Raw genomic sequence first — 17,481 nt, 5'->3', positions numbered from 1 at the left:
ATGAAGCAAAGGAAAAGATGCCTCCAGACTCGGGGTCAGAGGAAAATTTTTATCAGCCTGTGATATCACCCTTACAGTTCTAAATGTTTATGCTCTGAGGATTTTGAATATTTCACTAACAAGAATGTCATCTTAATTACAAAATTTTAAAAGTGTGTTTTAACTTTGGCTGTATCTGTCAAAAACAAATCAGTGACTGCTGCTGAAATCATCTTCCCATCACCTCTATAAGAAGATCATAAAAAGGAAGTACTTTTCATTGGGAGATAGGGATGGATTTAGACAGCTGTGGTCTAAAATGACCTTTTTTTTAAATGTAATTAGTGAAATCAGGAAGTTATAGGATGTTATACTTTGGTCAGGATGTTATAGTGCTGATAAGTCTGGTTCTGATTCCTTTCGCATCTGTAGTACAAAACTACTAGTTAAATGTGTGTGAATAATTTTTTGTCTAAATAGCAAATATACCTGTGAATTTGAAAGCAAGTTCATTTTACTGCTTCAGTATATTCTATCATCATTCAGAGGAGCAGTGCAGACTGAAATACCCTTTTGGTCAGAAAATACGCCCAGCCTATGGCCTGAGCTGCAGCATGCTGTGGGGAGGGCAGAGTTTTCCATAAACCTGGGTGGCAGCAGACAACCCTTTCCAGCTGTCTTCAGGCAAGCCATAGCCTTATGCAGGCATAGATAGTCCAGAGTTTACTTTTTTTTTTTTAATTTGTTATTTCTTCTTCAAGAACAATCCCTCTGCATTAACATATTTTCCTTCCAGCCTGATTAATATGCAACATTTCAACAAATGAGTGTCAAATCAATCAAGTTCAGCTGCCATGTAAAGGTGAAATTCTCTCTTGGCTCCTAAGGGCTAGAGTTGGCCTCTCTGCTAATTACCACATATACCCTATTTTGTTGGATTAAGTGGGATTTAAGTGGTACACAGGGATTGTATTAGGCTAGTGCACAGCAGGTTTACTTCCTCCTTCCTCACACATATGTGCTGACTAGCTAGAGCAGTGATCAAAAGTTACAATAGCTACCACTTCTCATAACTCTTAAAGAAATACCTGAATTTTAATAGGATTGTCATTTATTCTGAAGGGAAATTGCTGCTTTTTTCTGGAGGAAGTGGGTTACATTTTGGGTTGTTTCAGGTTTTTTCCATTCAGTTTTCATTATCTTCTTCAGTGACAGGAAAACAGCCATTTGCATGTTCCAAAAATACACTGAAAATAGAAAGCTTGCCTGCATCGTGAGACCAATGGAGGCCCTAAAACCTAACAGATCGATTACAAAAAGAAACTTAGAATCACTCTGAAATAATTTTTAAAAGTTTGTAAAAAAGATGTACAAACTAATAGAAAGGGAACTTGAAATATATCCAAACCAGGAAGCTGAAAGGGGAGATGGTGGGACCATCTGATAGCACAAGTGTGAAAGGGACACTCAGGAGTGATAAAGCAGTGAAAGAGAAACTCAATTAATTACTTGTGTTGGCTTTTCCAGATGAAATGTTGCAAGGTTCCTTTTAGCAGAGATGTCAGATAAGTTGGATCAAGGTGAAGGAAATGTACAGGAAAGTAAGACTAAATAAATATGTTCAATGCAAGCAACATCTAGCGTTGTAGTCACCTGAGAATATTGGAATAACACAACTGGGAAATTGCCATGGTGCCCAAGCTGTCATTGCAAAGATTCAGTCTGTCAGGCTGTAGTATAATTTCTGCCTGTGGAAAAGGGAACCCCTTGAGCTGCAGATTGCCATAATAGCCAGTGAAAAAAGTAAGATCCTTGAGCACCTGGATAAGCATGTGCTCTTGGGTGAGAGTCAGCATGGCTGCAATTGTGAATGGAGCAAAGAGGATCTGCTGGACACACAAATCTCTGACAAAGTTCAGTATTACAGGATATTCAAGAAACTGCATTCAGGACTACAGGAGCAATCTTTATGACATGAAAGGTGATTAAAGGGTTGGAAGCAAAATGGTCATCTTTCAGGATGAAGTCAGCAGTATGGTTCCCTAAGGAGTTAGGTTTTTTGGCATTTTCATCTGTGGGATGAAGAAGAGTAAAAACTGAGATCTTTGTCTATGCAGGTGACATAAAGCTCTCCTGGTTAACTCCTGCCTCAGTTGGCAAGAAACACAAAACTAAGTGATTAGACAATCACTCAAGACATTAACTGAAAAACTTTGATGTAGGTAAATGTCAAGTATTATAGCTATGAAAATAGCCTGAACCATTCCTATGAGACACTGAATTTGCAACTGGCAGTCACAGAAGTGAAGTTATTAGCCCTGTGAGAGTTACTGCTGCTATGAGAATAGCAGGGAAAGAGGCAGCAAAAACGGATGGATGTTTTCAGAAGGGAAGACATAATTTTTCCTATTTTTGGAATTGGTGTAACCACAACATGAGCATTGTATTCCTTTATGGTTGCTGTATTCTTATAAACAATGTTGTGGAATTACAGTGCAACACATAGAAAATGGAAAATAAATTAGCAAGGAGATAGATAGGTGGCTTACAAGATGAGAATTAAAAAGTTGATAATTCAGATCGAAAAGAAACTGAGACAGTTTAAAAAATCCTGAAGGTGATGGATAAGCTGTGTGGGGAGCTTCATCAAAATGAAATATGATGAAATTTTCATTTCATCAAAATGAAATATATCCTAGAAAACATACATATTTTAAGGAAAGGTTCAAATAAGAATGGAGAGGCTACATTTGCTAGTCATACATAGAGGCCATAATGAAAAGGGGAATTTCATTTGCTGAAATTCAAAAGGACTTACGACTCATAAAATTATGATGAAAATGTCAAATCTCAAAATAAAATAATAAAGGTGATGGGGCTGAGACCGTATCATTCAAACCAGTTACAGTGAATTTTTTGCATTTGAATGGGAGCAGAATCAATTCCCTGAAAACTTCTGTTATCAATTACTTGAAACAATCTAATATTTCCCAGGGTCAAGAAGAATTTACTATGAAAGAAATCCCTGACCCTAAAAAAAATGCATGTCATAGCTCTTGTGGTAAATGGTACCAACCCACACAGCACAATGGAGCCTCTTGGTGCTGCTGCAGAAAAGGAAGACTTGCTTTGACGGGAAGCTGCTTCTAATTTTCTCGGGGGAAAAAAATGTTACTTTGAAGTATTGTAGGCTTGACATTTTTGGCAGATAACTCGAGGAAGTGCTGGTATGCATTTAAGTGTCTTATGCATCTCTTCACTGTTACTCAGTTAGTTTTAATGAGCACATATGTATCTATCAAAATAGATCTTGAACCTGAAAACTTAAGCCAGGCACTTACAGAAACTTCTCCTGTCTGCTCTGCCACTTCTAAACAATCTTTTATCATTGGTAGATGTTATAAGTGAGCCTGATACCAAACAGGGGTCAGATACAGTTTCAGGAAACTGTCGTATCCTTCTTCACATCATTAATAATAGAAAGAGCATGCACAGCCAGGAAGCAGAAGCTGGGGCTGTTTTCATTATTACTCTACAGCACAAAGACATGGACCTCTCCGTTTTGCCAAACAACAACCATCCTGATAAATTTCTGCAACTGGAGGTTAAATCTTTAGTGAAAAACTCTGCCTTTCTACCAGCCAACTGGGCAAAATTCCCAGAAGCAGCTTTTCCTGGAGTGCAGCGGTGGCACAACAGGGTCTATTTACAGGTAAGGTCTAAAAGAGGCTGATATTTTCCTGATTTTTCTACCTTGTTTTAAGGATCAGGAGAAAAATTATATGGTGGTGACAGGTCAGCTGTGGTTTCAGCTTCCTGCATCTCTTTAATTGGCATTGTTAATATTCCTGTGTATTTTCCCATGGACATCAGTGAGGATCAGGCTCCATGAGAAGAGTTAGTCTCTTCAGGGAGGTCTACTGACTTTATTTCAGTGCATTAGGATTTCTTCTGTTCTTTGTAACATTTTCGTTGCATTTTCTAGAATGTCTACTGAAGTCAAATACCAATTAATTGTACTAAAGATGTGTGTGGAATATACTCTCTGAAGTAAGAAAAGCCCCAGATTTGAAACTGAAAGTAAAGCCATATCCCTTAAACTTTATGAAAAGGCACATTAGAGGGACATTAGAGATTCTTGCTACAAATGAATGTATCTACATAGCTCCCCATAACTTCCTTTTTATTTTCCTTATTTTTTTTTCCCTCATTCAACTTTGTCCTTCCTGGTATACTGAAAGACAACTATTGAAAGTGTGAAACATGATGACTGCATCAATCCAGGTTATTATATAGAGGTAGCAGCAGTTTCTTGGTAAAAACGTGAATGTGCACTGCCTAGCAGAGGCCCTGGAGCTGGCGGAGGAGAAGTTCATGTCTGGATCAGCAGCAGTACAGCTGCATCAGCTCACACCCCTCTGGGCCCCACTTGCTGCTCCACAGTGCTCCTTTCCTGCTGCCCGGGGAGCCCCTCGCCTTTCCCCACCCCTAGCACGAGCAAAAGCTCCAAGGTCTGGTTCTTGTCAAGGGATGGAGACATACATAAGTGGCTGGGGGTGAGGGGAGTGATGGAGAAGGGTCTACATTCTCAGGATCCTTAGTGTAGGGGTCTGATTCCCCAGGGGAATGAGGAGTAAGAGCCAAAAAAATTTGAAAGTGGGGGAAGGGAGAATGATGCTGAAAGTCTCCCACAGCTACTTCCTATTGCGCTTCTCCCCGTTCAGACATTTCTCCCCATCACCTCTCTAAACCCCTTTGCTCCCTCCCAGAGCCCATCCCAGTCCTCTTCCAACTGCAGAAGTCTGACACCCGCTTCCATGCTCCCCCTTTACTTTCCCTAGCTCCTTCCCTACGCTATCCACCCTTCCCTGTGCCTGTCCACCGCCTCCAGCCGCTCCGCTCGTGTTGTATAATCCCTGCTGGCGGCTCCCCAAGGAGCGCCGGGGCGGGGAACGCGCGGCCGCCCGTGATGCTCCATGCAGCCGGCCGCAGCCAAGAGCCTGCAGCATCCCCAGCTATGGGCTATGGTGCAATGCTGGCCTCACCCCCTCCCCCGTCTAAGCCCCCCTTTTTGTGCGGGAGGGAGGCAGCCACACACAGAGCCTCCTCCGCAGCAGGGATCCTTCTCCCCATTGTTGTCAATCAGGACGCGCTGTCACCGAGCCAGGGCTGCAGAGCTGCGGGAGGATTCAAAATGTGTATGTAGGGAGCCCTGCGCTTTTTGACTTTGTGCTCTGCGTTTTTGCCACCAGCGAGAAGGTTTTCCTGGAACTCTGTGTCCCATCCCGGGATGGCTGTTACAAAGGAAATGTCTGTACTCTCCATGACTCCAAAAATGGAGTTTGAAAAGTGGTATATTGTATAAGTGTTAAACCTAGGATACAGTCTATAGTTTTTAGTGTAGTCATTAGTGAATTCAAGCTGTCCAGATAAAATTCATTGTGCCATTCTCTCTCCCTTAGGAGCTTGCCTTCTTTTTCTCCTTTTGCTGACAATCAAATAAAGGGAAAAGTACTGATGAGTTCCAGACATTAGACAAAAACATGATCGCACAGTGGACAACTAATGGTGCAGGAATAACATATTCCACATCAAGATGAGAGAGATAATGGGGTCAAGGGTTAGTTAATTCAGAAATAGAAAAAGGGGGAATGGGAGGAGGAGAGAGAGAATTAATTTCACAACATGTGTGCATGATGTAAAGATTCCTAAAGTCATTAAACCTTGAGAGTAGCCTAAATTCCCTCTTTAGAAGTTAATATTCTCTGAAGAAACTAATGCTACTCAAGTCTCCCTATGCAAAGTGTTTGCTTAGTGGTATATTTGTCTCTCCCAAACTTTTATTATGAGATTGTTTATATTCAAAAGCACTGAAATGCTTTTGTGTTTTCTCAACCTTTAAGTTTTAAAATCTGTTTCCATTAAAAAAGCAGCTTCATGTAATGACAAAAAACTGCTGTCTTTCTCCTCACTTTCGTCTTTGGTATCAGGCAAACTAAACAGCTTCTCCTCTTAGCATGTACTTTCATAGTCTACTTTGACTAAAACAAACCATAAAGCAGTCCAGGAATTTTGGCCCTTTCTTGTGAAAAGCAGCATAAAAGTACAGACTTTCTCCTGCAAATGTATCACTGCTGACTGCATTCTGCTCACCCTGACAATTTCCAGTCCTGCTGGACTCTCTGCCCCACAATATGTTTTAATGCCCAGCACACACCAGATGATTAATCCTCCATATCTGTTTCTCATGCATGTCTCCCCTGTAGTCAGCCTGGTAGTTTTGTGCAATTCTCAGACTTCTCTTTCTTGTTCATATTTCCCTTTTGCCCCCCTATTTTTGGAAGACAGAAGAGAGCATTCAGTCTTAGCAGCATGCTACTTCTTGGCATGGTGTTTTTTGAGCCTTACATATGAGCTAATGCCTGTGTCCCATCCTTGCTTTTATATTAAGTATACCAAGACAAGAGGGTTTTTAAAAATCTGTAAGTTAGGTGCTGAGTTAGAATCACTTATTTGCCCCCTGGCTCAAATGTGAATTACATATTTCCACTCTCTCCCTTATTCTTCCCTAGACAACTGCCAATGGCCACAATAAGAGCCAGCAGCAAGGTTTGCAGGAGCCTTGGTCTGTGACTGTAGAAAAGTTTTTATATAATGCACAGCCCTGCAGAGCTGCATTGCCAATGACAGATAAAAAAACTTTTTAAACTAAACAATTCATTACAAGAAGTATTCTCAATATTGTGCAATTAAAATAGTCCATATGAATATTCACTTTTGTCTAAATGTCTCTGTCACTTTGGCTGAAATGTTTGTAACCATCTCTTTCCTGCCCATGTCAGGTGGCTTTTCAGTTTTGAGGCTAAGTTTAAGGCAACCTGAGTCTGCCTTAGTGTCTCTGACAAGGAATCCAGATCTCCTTCATTTCCTTCCTTAAGTTTCATTTCTAGAATCATAGAATTTGAGTTGGAAGGGGCCTTACAGGTCATCTGGTGCCAACTCCCGTGCCATACACAGAGATGTCTTCCACTTGAGCAGGTGTCTTCAAAGCCCCAGACAGCCTGGCTTTGAATACTGTCAGGGATGGGCATTCACAACTTCTCTGGGCAACCTGTTCAAGTGTTTCAGCATCCTCACAGAGACAAATGTCATCCTTATAACTAATCTAAACTCACCCTCTTTCAGTTTAAAGCCATTTCCCTTGTCTTATTTTTGTAAAAATTCTCTCTTCAGCTTTCTTGTCAGATATCTGTATATATTAGAAAGGTGCTACTTGGTCTCCCTGTAGCCTTCTCTTCCCCAGACTGAACAAGTAGAGATGCTTCAATCCTCTAATCACCTTTGCAGCCTTGTCTGGACCTGCTCAGGCTTCTCAGGAACCTTTGATGTGAGCTGTCTGCCCTACTGTATTCCTTATCTCCTTATGTACCTTTGGTTAATCCTTGCCTTCCCGACTGCTTTTCCACTGCATCTCCTATGAGATGTGATTTGTTGAATGAAGCTCTCAAGTGCTAATATTCTCCATAACAAAAGAGCTTTTAATTTTCCAAATGCAGCAAATGTAGTAATACCTACACAGTTGATACACCTACCACAGAGATTCTTAGCTACACCCTAGAAGTTTTGTCTGTCAGACCTTTTGTTTGCTTTCAAAATAGTTCTCTACATCAGAAGAATGTCCTCACTAGTACAGGGAGGGCCCTCCACAATCTGTTACATGGTTTTTGCACAACAGAGGGTTATAGTATTAAACAAACTACTGTCAAATATAATGACCATCCTTCTAGTCATTAGGATTGAGAATGCTGTTATGAAACAAATCCTGTAGTATTTGGTGTCTGTAAATTTCTGTAGGACTGCCTTGGTTAAAATTTCTAGTTGTAGCTGCCCATCAACAGCATTTCTTACTTTCCCTGAGCATCATTGCCAACATCAGGTGGAAACTGGGGCTGCCCACAGGAACAGAGAAACTGATTCCGTCTGGGGGGAAAGGAAAGAAAAGCTTGAGTTCCAGGGAGCATATTTCCTTAATTTTTTAATCTGCCTCTTGTTTTCTTTCAGGTAGATGGGCTTGAAACCAAGGTCTAGCCTTAACTGTTGATGTCCAGGGCTTGATGAGTGATACCTCGTATCACAGGCTGCAATAATAATGGTTAGGCTCTTGGGTTGTTTCAGTGCTATCAACAACAACAGAAGTGGGGAGAGAAGGATGAAGTCAAGATAAAAATATTTCCTAGTAATAAAGACTAAATTATAATTTTAGTTGTATGTATTGTAAGGTATGCATAATTTGCATTATGAAATAATCAGCAAGAAAAAAACATGGAGTAGGCACATGTTCAGTAATGGAACTAACATCAACCTTCTATAGATCTCTGAGCTTTTGACAGAATACTAGTACTTGTATGTGACAGCTTTCTGGGTCTGTCAAAGAGGAACATCTTTTTCTCAGTGAAAAATGAGTTATTAACCAGTTATAACAATTCTCTTGCTCATGAGTTATGTAGACGAAACACAGTTATGTGTTTGTAGAGTTGAGCACTTTTCAGCTTGTTAAATAAGTATTTCACAAACTTATTTCATCTGCAATTTTCAGTATTCTTCCTAATTACTGCTTCTTTGAGTATTGGCTGTTCTCTTCTTCCATTCGGTGAATAATAACATGAACTGATAACATGAATTGATTTGTTCTGTTCCAGCCTCATTCACACTGTCTTCTTATATTCAGTGTATATAGTATGAATCCTGTAATGGTTATTGATACCTAAATTTACAATACTTTTCTCTTTCTTTGAACATTTGCTGCATGAGTCAGAGTCTGTGACAAAGACTGGGATATGTTTTGAATCTTAAAAGAAAATGTAAAAAAGTAGCTTTTTCGATAATTAATACTAGCAAGCATATTTTTGTTATCTAACCTTATGTTTCTCTGCTTCTAGAAGTGCATATGTTTAATGCAATGTTGTTCATATTTCTTTGTATGATATCTTTGTCTTAAACCTTTTGCGATCTGATGTCATTCCAGCTTTTGTCCTTACTTTTAACAAACTAGTCTGTAGTACATATCCAATGCAGAAATTTCACAAGCAAGCATCTGCTGTACTCAAGTACATTCACCCAATTAGTTTGTCACTTGAATGTCTGTTCTCTAACATTTCTGCAAACTATATCCTACCCCAAATTCTGGTCTCGCTCTCATGATAAAACCTGGTTGCTCCTCCCAGTTGATTCCCTCTCTATATCTGCTCCAAGCCACCACACTTTCCTCATGCCTATGAAAAGAAAGGTACTTCAGACAGTAGGTGAAAAAATTTTGCTACAAAGCACTGTTTATGAACAGATTTTTGCATCATGCCATCTATTCCAAGTTTTGGAGTATTTTATGTAAAACAGCTTTAAAAATTTATGTCAAGTCACATTCTTTTCACAACATTTTAGCCTAGGGAGACCAATCAACCCCTGGTGAGACAGTTCGCGTTCTTCAACAAAATGTTCTCCAACTTCAACTATTTTACAAGCCTGAGGGAAGAGGCATTAAGGTCATGACAAATCTTAAATAAGAAATAAAGTAAATAAAATGCAGTCAGAAAGAAAAGGCAGTTAAAAACACCAGCTCAGCTGAAATCTGGCCAGTACAGCCCAGAGGGCTTCAGTGCCAGCTGTAACTGCAATGCAGAGAGTAAAATTATCAGGGGATGTGTGGAGGCTAACAAATGACATGTGGAAATGATGAACTAACAGAAGGATGGGAGGTCACTGAGGATCCACCCGCCTACTAATGGCAGTTATTGATGGGAAACATGCTTAGTCACTTCTGCAGGATTTAGTGATAGGAATGCCAGCATGATGCTTCCTCCTAGAGTTTCTTAGACAAAGTCTGCTGTTTTCTCTTTTCCACCTTCACTTTCTGAAGGAAATCAGTTTTTATGCTTCCTTCTACAACTGCCTGGCTCAGAGTAATGTATACAAATCTATACATGCCCACAGACACTGCAGTCATGAAGTAGGTGATGGTACACAGCAGCTGACTTCCACTGAAAATGGATTTACTAGCTCACCAAGTGGACAGAAAATTATTCAAGCAGAAGAAGCCAACAGTTTGCTTTCATCTTAGGGACTTTCATGGACTTGATGAGGTGTCCAAGCAGTTCTCAAAGTCAGTGTGCAGGAGATCAGCTGCCCTGAGCTCCCACCAGAAAGGTGGAAGAAAAAGCAGTACATGCCCCTAGCCCTTTTGCAGCTGAAGTCCATCCAGCCTGCAGTAGCTTAACATCTGGAGATCTCAGTAAAAGTAAAAAATTCAGGGAAAGTCATCCTTAAATGAAAATAAGTTTCTCAGGACCCAGCTTCTACACTGGCTATTTACTATGTGCACTTTACCTTATGGACCTCATGCAGCAGGTGCTGCACACACCTTTGTGATTCCTGAGAGTAGGAGGGAGGTGGGTATTGTCCCCTCCCAGCATACCTGACACAGGGCCACTGGGTTAAGCCAAGGCTCTCCTTGACTCAACATAAAATTCCTGAGGATAAAAGTACTCGTGCGGAGGGATGAATATGCTCTGTGTTGGTTCTAAAATCCTAAAAGATGGGCGAGGTGTCAGTGTAAGGCAAAGGCTCAGCAAAAATCAGGTCCAGCTGATACACTGTGATACCAAAGATCAGTGACAGGTTAATTGAAAGTATTGTGACAGAAGATTGGGACAAATCTTGAATAACTTGGACTAGAGAGTCTGATTGCATTCATCCAGGCAATTACAGATTGAAAAGTATGGTGACTACTATTTTACAGATCCCTAAAGAGGCCCTTAGTGCTGTTTTAGGAGGCAGCTGGTGACTTCTCAAAAAATATGATCCCACCAGGGCTGTTATTCTTCTTCTTCCTCCCTTGACACACACATGTTCTAAAAGGTCTTATTTAACAGCTTTTGTTATTGGGAAAGTGCTCAGATATTTAATTACCTGTGAATTGTGACAGTTGAATGAAGACCCTCTTTGACCTGACATGGATCTAGAATTCAAGAGTGTGAACAGAATTGTGCCACACCCCTGCTATCAGTGATGCATTTCCAGTTGAATATTATTTACACACCATTGCCTCTGTGATCATTCTGCTTTGTCCTTACATCTTTGCTCCTGCATCACATATCCATGACTTCCACCAGAAGTATAATGTTCTACTGCAGCTCTCCATAGCACTGTTTCACCAAAGCAGAGGCCTTTTTCCAGCAGGCATTATAATGTCAGTTCACATTTGCAAAAGAACTTAATGTTCAGATTGTACCCACCTGATGTCTTCCTTTCACTAGAAGAAAGAAATCTGTCCAGTGAGCAGTCAAGCTCCCTCACTGTAGAAGTTTGCCAGAAGGAGAAAAATGGTTGCATGCTCAGTTTTAAAATGATTCTGTTGCATTACAAGTGATAATTCTGGAAGGGGGCCTGTATTGTAGGTAATGCAAGTGAAAGCCAGGTTCTGATCTAACTTGTGTCTTACAGAGAGAAAAGAGAGCTGCCACTGAGCTGCCAGGCTTAGACTTGAACAGGGTCAGTCAAGAAATAATAGACAAATCCCTGGGGAAACACATTACTCCCATCACCCTGAAATCCACAATCAAGAGCAACCCATTGTACAGCGATATCCATGTGGATGATGACTGGGAGGAGAAGAAAAAGACTCCTTCCTGGACTGTGCAAGAGTATGACAGACAGTCCTTGCACTCTAACCTGGCCAGCCACATAAAGGTAATTGGCTGTTGTGCTGAGTTTGAGCAAGTGAATTTCTGTGAGTTGTGTGGTGTGTGCAGAAACCACTGTGCAGCTCTCTTGGATCTTTTGGTGGGATTACAGAAATAAATGTAGAGGTATTTTCTGCTACAGACATGACACTAACATGAGTCTGATCAGTAAAGAAGTCCACATATCTGCTGAGATTGCAGGAATTTCAATTTTACAGTACATGACCTCTGATTAGAGAAACTCTTAAACCACAGCATTGTACAATTCAAATTATGTAGGGAAGAGCTACAAATGTGGCACTTAAATACTATAGAATCACTTTATAAATTTTTGTAGCAAAATTCTGTTATTAAATTACATACGTTTTTCTCAGTCTCATCCACACTATACAGGATTCTGCCTCCCTGTGAGTTGGCACAAATCACATCTAAGATTACTTTTTTTTTTTTTTGGTGTTCCATTTTCTTAAAGGGGACCCAGAACTGTGTTTATACAGCATGACATCTCTTCTTGAGAAGGCAACATAGCTTGTTCTGGGTTTTAAAATACATTTCAATGGCTGCTGTCCTACTTACTTTTGGTTCCTGGATGAAAAGTGTGGTTTTAATTTTCCCTGGTGGAACATTTGCAGCATCTGGAAAGTAGCACAACCTACATTCAAGTGAAAGTGTCTTGCATATGTGTTGTGATGTCTTAAATTCATTAATCAGTGTCTGATGATAGCCAAAATACTTCTGGGTATATTCTAATGACTTTGTGTATAAAAGAGAGAAACTAATTTAATTTTTCTGACTTTTCTTCTAGGAAAATCCTAATGATCTGCAGTTCTGGATGGGGGATATTTATACTCCTGGATATGATACCTTGTTAAAAAAGAAGGAGCGAGAAAAAAAACATTCAAAATATTGCCGAATCGTTCTGCTCATGGTACTAGCCATTTGCATCCTAATTACTGTAATCATACTTAGCATTTTACTTACTTAGCTTAGCCAAATGATGATGAAATTTTTTTTCAATAAATATTTTTATTAAATTATTTCCTTCTCTGGTTTTATTTGAATTCCATTTCTTTTGGTCACAAGCACAATTTGACACCACTTCTTCAAAATATTCCCGTACAGCACAAGGAATTGACCCAGAAAAAAGACAAATATTCTGTGCATAGCTGAGTGTCTCCTTACAGGTATAATTTAAAAACAAAACTATTCTCTATATTTTTTAGTGCCTTCTTTAGTCTAGTGATTTAAGTCAGTATGTGGTATGTTGCATATAGCATGTATAGAGAACCAGCTGACTATTTGTTCTAATAAACACTTACCATCCTCTTTGTCTTTTTATGATAGCTATTTTTAGAATATAGAAAAGCATTATAAATCATAATTCAAGAGATTGCAAAGAATTATAAAACAAAAATTAACACATTATTTAGTCACTGAGTGCATTGCAGCAATGATGCAGCACATAGTAAAAGCCAGCCTAAACACATAAATATTTTCTTACACTTTTTCAGAGAAGAAAAACAGAAAATCAATCACTGAGTTTCTATAAAAAAATATTCCATAACCTGTGATAAAGTTCTTCCATCACTAGGTCATATTCTTTCAAGATATTTCTATCATCCCAAAAGATGGAGTGACATTAATTTTTTTTTCAACAAAATCTGTGGAGTGCAAGAGTATATACTGGAATTAATACACCTTAAAAATATTGCAGTTATACAACCAGGCTGTGAAAAGGGATCTTTGTAAATTAAAGGAACAAAATTAAATGTTTAGAGCACATGGACCATTAAATTAATATGCCTCAGAATAGTTCGGGAGAATCAAACCATGAGATAAAATTACATGAATAGGGAGACAAGAACTTCAAGTAATTATTTTCTTCCTGAAAAGATACTCTGGATGCTGCAAATCCTTTATACCTCTGTATTTGGTATTTAAGGAGCTATGAATACTATTGAGATAGGGATTTCCCTTTTGAACAGGAATCTCACAGATGCACATAATCTGGAAAGCTGAAGTTATACCAGGTCTACTTTTTGTCCCCCAGAAAATACTTTTTTATTAGTCACGAGTAGAACTAAGGTAGAAGGTTTATACTAACCCCTCAGAATTCTAGAATGTGCCCTACCTACAGCAGGTTTACCCTGCTTTAACTCATGTCAAGATGAATTCATCTTCAGACAAGTGTATTTCATTCCTTCCTTCTCGTCTAGTCCATGACTGATTGTTTTGTGTGCTGTAACTTCTTGGATCTTACTCTAGCTTGTACTGTAACTAGTTTGAAGATTCAGACTGAAAAAATTCAAGCTAAAAAAGCTTACTGCTTTAATCTGGTCTGCAGACAACAGTAAAAGAGTAGCAGCATTTAAACGCACATGCATAAAATGTGTATCCCTGTTAGAAAATTGGACGTTGGTGTAAATATACAAGGGAACTCAGTCTCCTGCCTTGCTGCAGTTTCAGTGCAGATGGGGGTTCTTGTCTGAAAGATCAGGCTCGTTCAGTTTACAAAAGTAAGAACTTGGGAGTATTTTACAAGACTAATAGCTGACATTATGAAGTAACTACTAACATTAAACCAACAATACTTGACTTTTTTCCAGCCCAAGTACATTTGCTTTAAGTGCATTGCATCCAATGCAGAGCCGTACTTTTGTAAATTATTGAGGCCTGCAGGCTGGAAGCCTAAAAGCAAAGAGCTCTGTAATTTCCAGGAAAACTGCCAATAATGCGAGTTTCTCAACTACATTACTCTGTGAGGGCTTAGCTGAAAGGATAAAGCCGTTTTCTCCACAAGCTGGACTACGGGATGTTTTACTCCGATTTCACTGCTGTCACCTAGCGGAGAGCCAGCAAGGAGGAAAAACGTGTCAGGGGAGAAGATGCAGCTTGGAAATATATATATATGTATGTATGTATGTATGTATGTATGTATGTATAGTGTATATATATGTATGTATGTATAGTTTATATATATATATAGTGTGTGTGTATATATATAGTCTATATATAGTGTGTATATATATATAGTGTGTGTATATATATTTATTTGTATTTGTATTTATATTTATATTTATATTTATTTTTATTTTTATTTTTATTTTTATTTTTATTTTTATTTTTATTTTTATTTTTATTTTTATATTTATATTTATATTTATATTTATATTTATATTTATATTTATTTTTATTTTTATTTCTATTTTTTTTATTTTTATTTTTATTTTTATTTTTATTTTTATTTTTATTTTTATATTTATATTTATATATATTTTTATTTTATTTTTATTTTATTTTTATTTTTATTTTTATTTTTATTTTTATTTTTATTTTTATTTTTATTTTTATTTTTATTTTTTTTTTATTTTTATTTTTATTTTTATTTTTATTTTTACTTTTACTTTTATTTTTACTTTTATTTTTATTTTTATTTTTATTTTTTAACATCGTGTCATGTTTCTCTTGGATGTGGGGGAAGGGCTGCTGGTTTTTTTGCGATCCTCGGGAGCCGTCGCGATGCGGGCTCCTTTGGTGACCCCTCGCGGCGGAGCGTGTTCCCGGAGGGAATCCGCAGCTCCAGCGCCTTCCCGGGAAAGTGCGCAGGGTGCGGAGCGCCGGCAGGGAAGGGAAGGCTCCTCCGTGCCCTGCGGGAGCGTCTTCCTTCCCACCCGTGTACTCTGAGAGGAACCAGCCAGCTCAACAGACTGAGACAAACACTTTTCACCAGGGGAGAGCAGTGGAAGCTCAAGATCCTTTGTACCATCTCGTAACTCTAAATTAGACACCCCTCCTTTAACCATTTGTTGCAGTATTACTTTACATATCTTGTAGGGGAAAAAAAAAATGGTTGATGGACATTGCTTTGTGTTGTTTCTTTTGTCATGTGAGTTTTTTGCTTTGGTTGGTTTGGGTAGTTTGGGGTTCTTTTAATTTGTTAGTGAGAGAGACTGAAGAAAACCATGATGCAAGTTTATTATGAATATTGTGTGATGGCTCATTGTTGGAACTCAAAATGTCTCTCAGACATTTTTAGAGGTTCCAGGCCTTGGTCAGAAGCATTTTAGATCTTGGCAGGCAGCTGGAAACAGCTGTGATTTTGAGTTTGAGCCATGGAATGAGTTACCAACTTTAGAGGTAGAACAAGCAGTCACAAAGTTAGATAGTGTAGTAAAAGTAGTTACAAAGTAGAAACAAAAATTTTTTAATATTGTACAGGGGGGTTATAGCACCTATGCAGGGGGGTTTTTACTTTGTACATAGGGGTCAGAAGTTCTAAGATAGAGAAAAGTGGGCTGATCCTGTTCTTCCTCCTTCTCCTCCCTTGCCTCCATGTTCTTGGTGATGTTAGCACTCACAGATTAATTTAGAGTAAAAAAGCACTTTGTAATATAAATAATAAGTATTAAGAAAAAACTATAAACATGTAATACATAATATATCATATAAAAGATAGCAACAGCCCTAATAAAAAAAAAATATACAGCAAACAGAAAAGATGTCAAAGTATGTGTGTGTCTCTGCCTAAGCCACTAACCAAACAACCACAACCCAAAAAGACAATCTTTTAAATAACTTACAATAAATTGCCTTAAAACCTAACAACAAGAAGCTACAGAATTTTTCTTTAGAAGCACAAGTTAAAAGACTTTACCACCACACAATACCCCAAATCAAGGCCAAAGTTCTCACAGCTCATCACACAGTATTCATAATAAACTTGCATCAGTATTGATGGTTAGAGAACAAAAGGTTTACTATATTCCAAAAGTGCTTAAAACACTGTAAGAAAAGGAGACTCAGGGGGACCTTGTCACTGTCTACAACTACACAGAAAGAGTTTGTAGTCATGGGGGTGTCAGCCCCTTTCTCCACGTAGCAAGAGGAAATGGCCTCAAGTTTGTGCCAGGGAAGACTGGAAATGGATAGTATAAGAAAATGCTTCACTGAAATGGTTGCCATGAACTGGAGCAGGTTGCCCAGAGAAGTGGTGGAGTCACCACCTATGGAAGTGTTCAAGAAACATATGGACATGCTTTGTATGCACACAGTTTAGTGGTCATTACAGTGATGCTGGTTTAGAGTTGGTACTGATTAGCTTAGAGTTGTTTTCCAACTTTAATCATTATATGATTCCATGAATGAAACAACTCTACTAGGTAAGTTTCCTGTAAGTAATCTCTATGATTTACATTCATTGGTCTCTTCCTACTGTGAGAACACACTAACACATATAATTTCACACTTTCATAGAATCATAGAATATACTGAACTGGAAGGGACCTTCAGGATCATCAAGTCCCACTCCTTGCCCTGCACAGGACATCCCAAGAATCTCACCCCAACAATGCCTGAGAGCATTGTCCAAATACTTTATGAACTCTGTCAGGCTTGGTGTTGTGACCAAATCCCTGGCACATTCCAGGGCACAACCACCCTCCAGAGTGAAAATCCTTCTCTTGGCATCCCGCCTAAACCTCCCCTCACTTAGCTTCATTCTATTTCTTCAAGTCCTGTCACTGATCACAAGTGAAGGGTTGGTGCCTGTTCCTCTGTTTTGCTTGTGTGGATGGTGAAGACCTCAGTGAGGTTTCCCCTCAGTCTCCTCCGGGCTGAAGAGACCAAATCACCTCAGCCACTCCTCACACAGCTTCCCCTCCAGACCCTTCACCATCCTCACAACCCTCCTTCAGATGCTCTCCAATAGCTTAATTTCTTTTTATATTGTGACATCCAGAACAGCCCCCAGCACTCGAGGTGAGGCTGC

At 39.0% G+C, this 17,481-nt stretch overlaps 1 protein-coding gene across 1 annotated transcript; it reads left to right on the top strand.

Moving 5' to 3' along the window:
- The first annotated feature begins 3,321 nt into the window (after nucleotides 1–3,321).
- On the top strand, nucleotides 3,322–12,818 carry MINAR2 (membrane integral NOTCH2 associated receptor 2). Its single transcript, XM_021540159.3, has 3 exons — nucleotides 3,322–3,691; nucleotides 11,476–11,721; nucleotides 12,520–12,818. Exons 1-3 carry the CDS (start codon nucleotides 3,467–3,469, stop codon nucleotides 12,697–12,699), a joined length of 651 nt encoding a protein of 216 aa, XP_021395834.2. The 5' UTR covers nucleotides 3,322–3,466; the 3' UTR covers nucleotides 12,700–12,818.
- The last annotated feature ends 4,663 nt before the right edge of the window (nucleotides 12,819–17,481 follow it).

This window comes from Lonchura striata, chromosome Z (genome assembly GCF_050655825.1).
Source record: "Lonchura striata isolate lonStrDom1 chromosome Z, ASM5065582v1, whole genome shotgun sequence".
Lineage (NCBI taxonomy): Eukaryota > Metazoa > Chordata > Aves > Passeriformes > Estrildidae > Lonchura > Lonchura striata.
Note: the sequence above shows the minus strand (reverse complement) of the source record. Positions and strands in the feature narration are given on the sequence as shown.

Excerpts from the sequence above, each read along its gene's own strand:
- MINAR2 (XM_021540159.3), top strand. The coding sequence starts at position 3,467 with ATGCACAGCCAGGAAGCAGAAGCTGGGGCTGTTTTCATTATTACTCTA. Across the intron at positions 3,692-11,475 it reads ACAACAGGGTCTATTTACAG|AGAGAAAAGAGAGCTGCCAC; the intron begins GTAAGGTCTAAA and ends TGTGTCTTACAG. Across the intron at positions 11,722-12,519 it reads ACCTGGCCAGCCACATAAAG|GAAAATCCTAATGATCTGCA; the intron begins GTAATTGGCTGT and ends CTTTTCTTCTAG.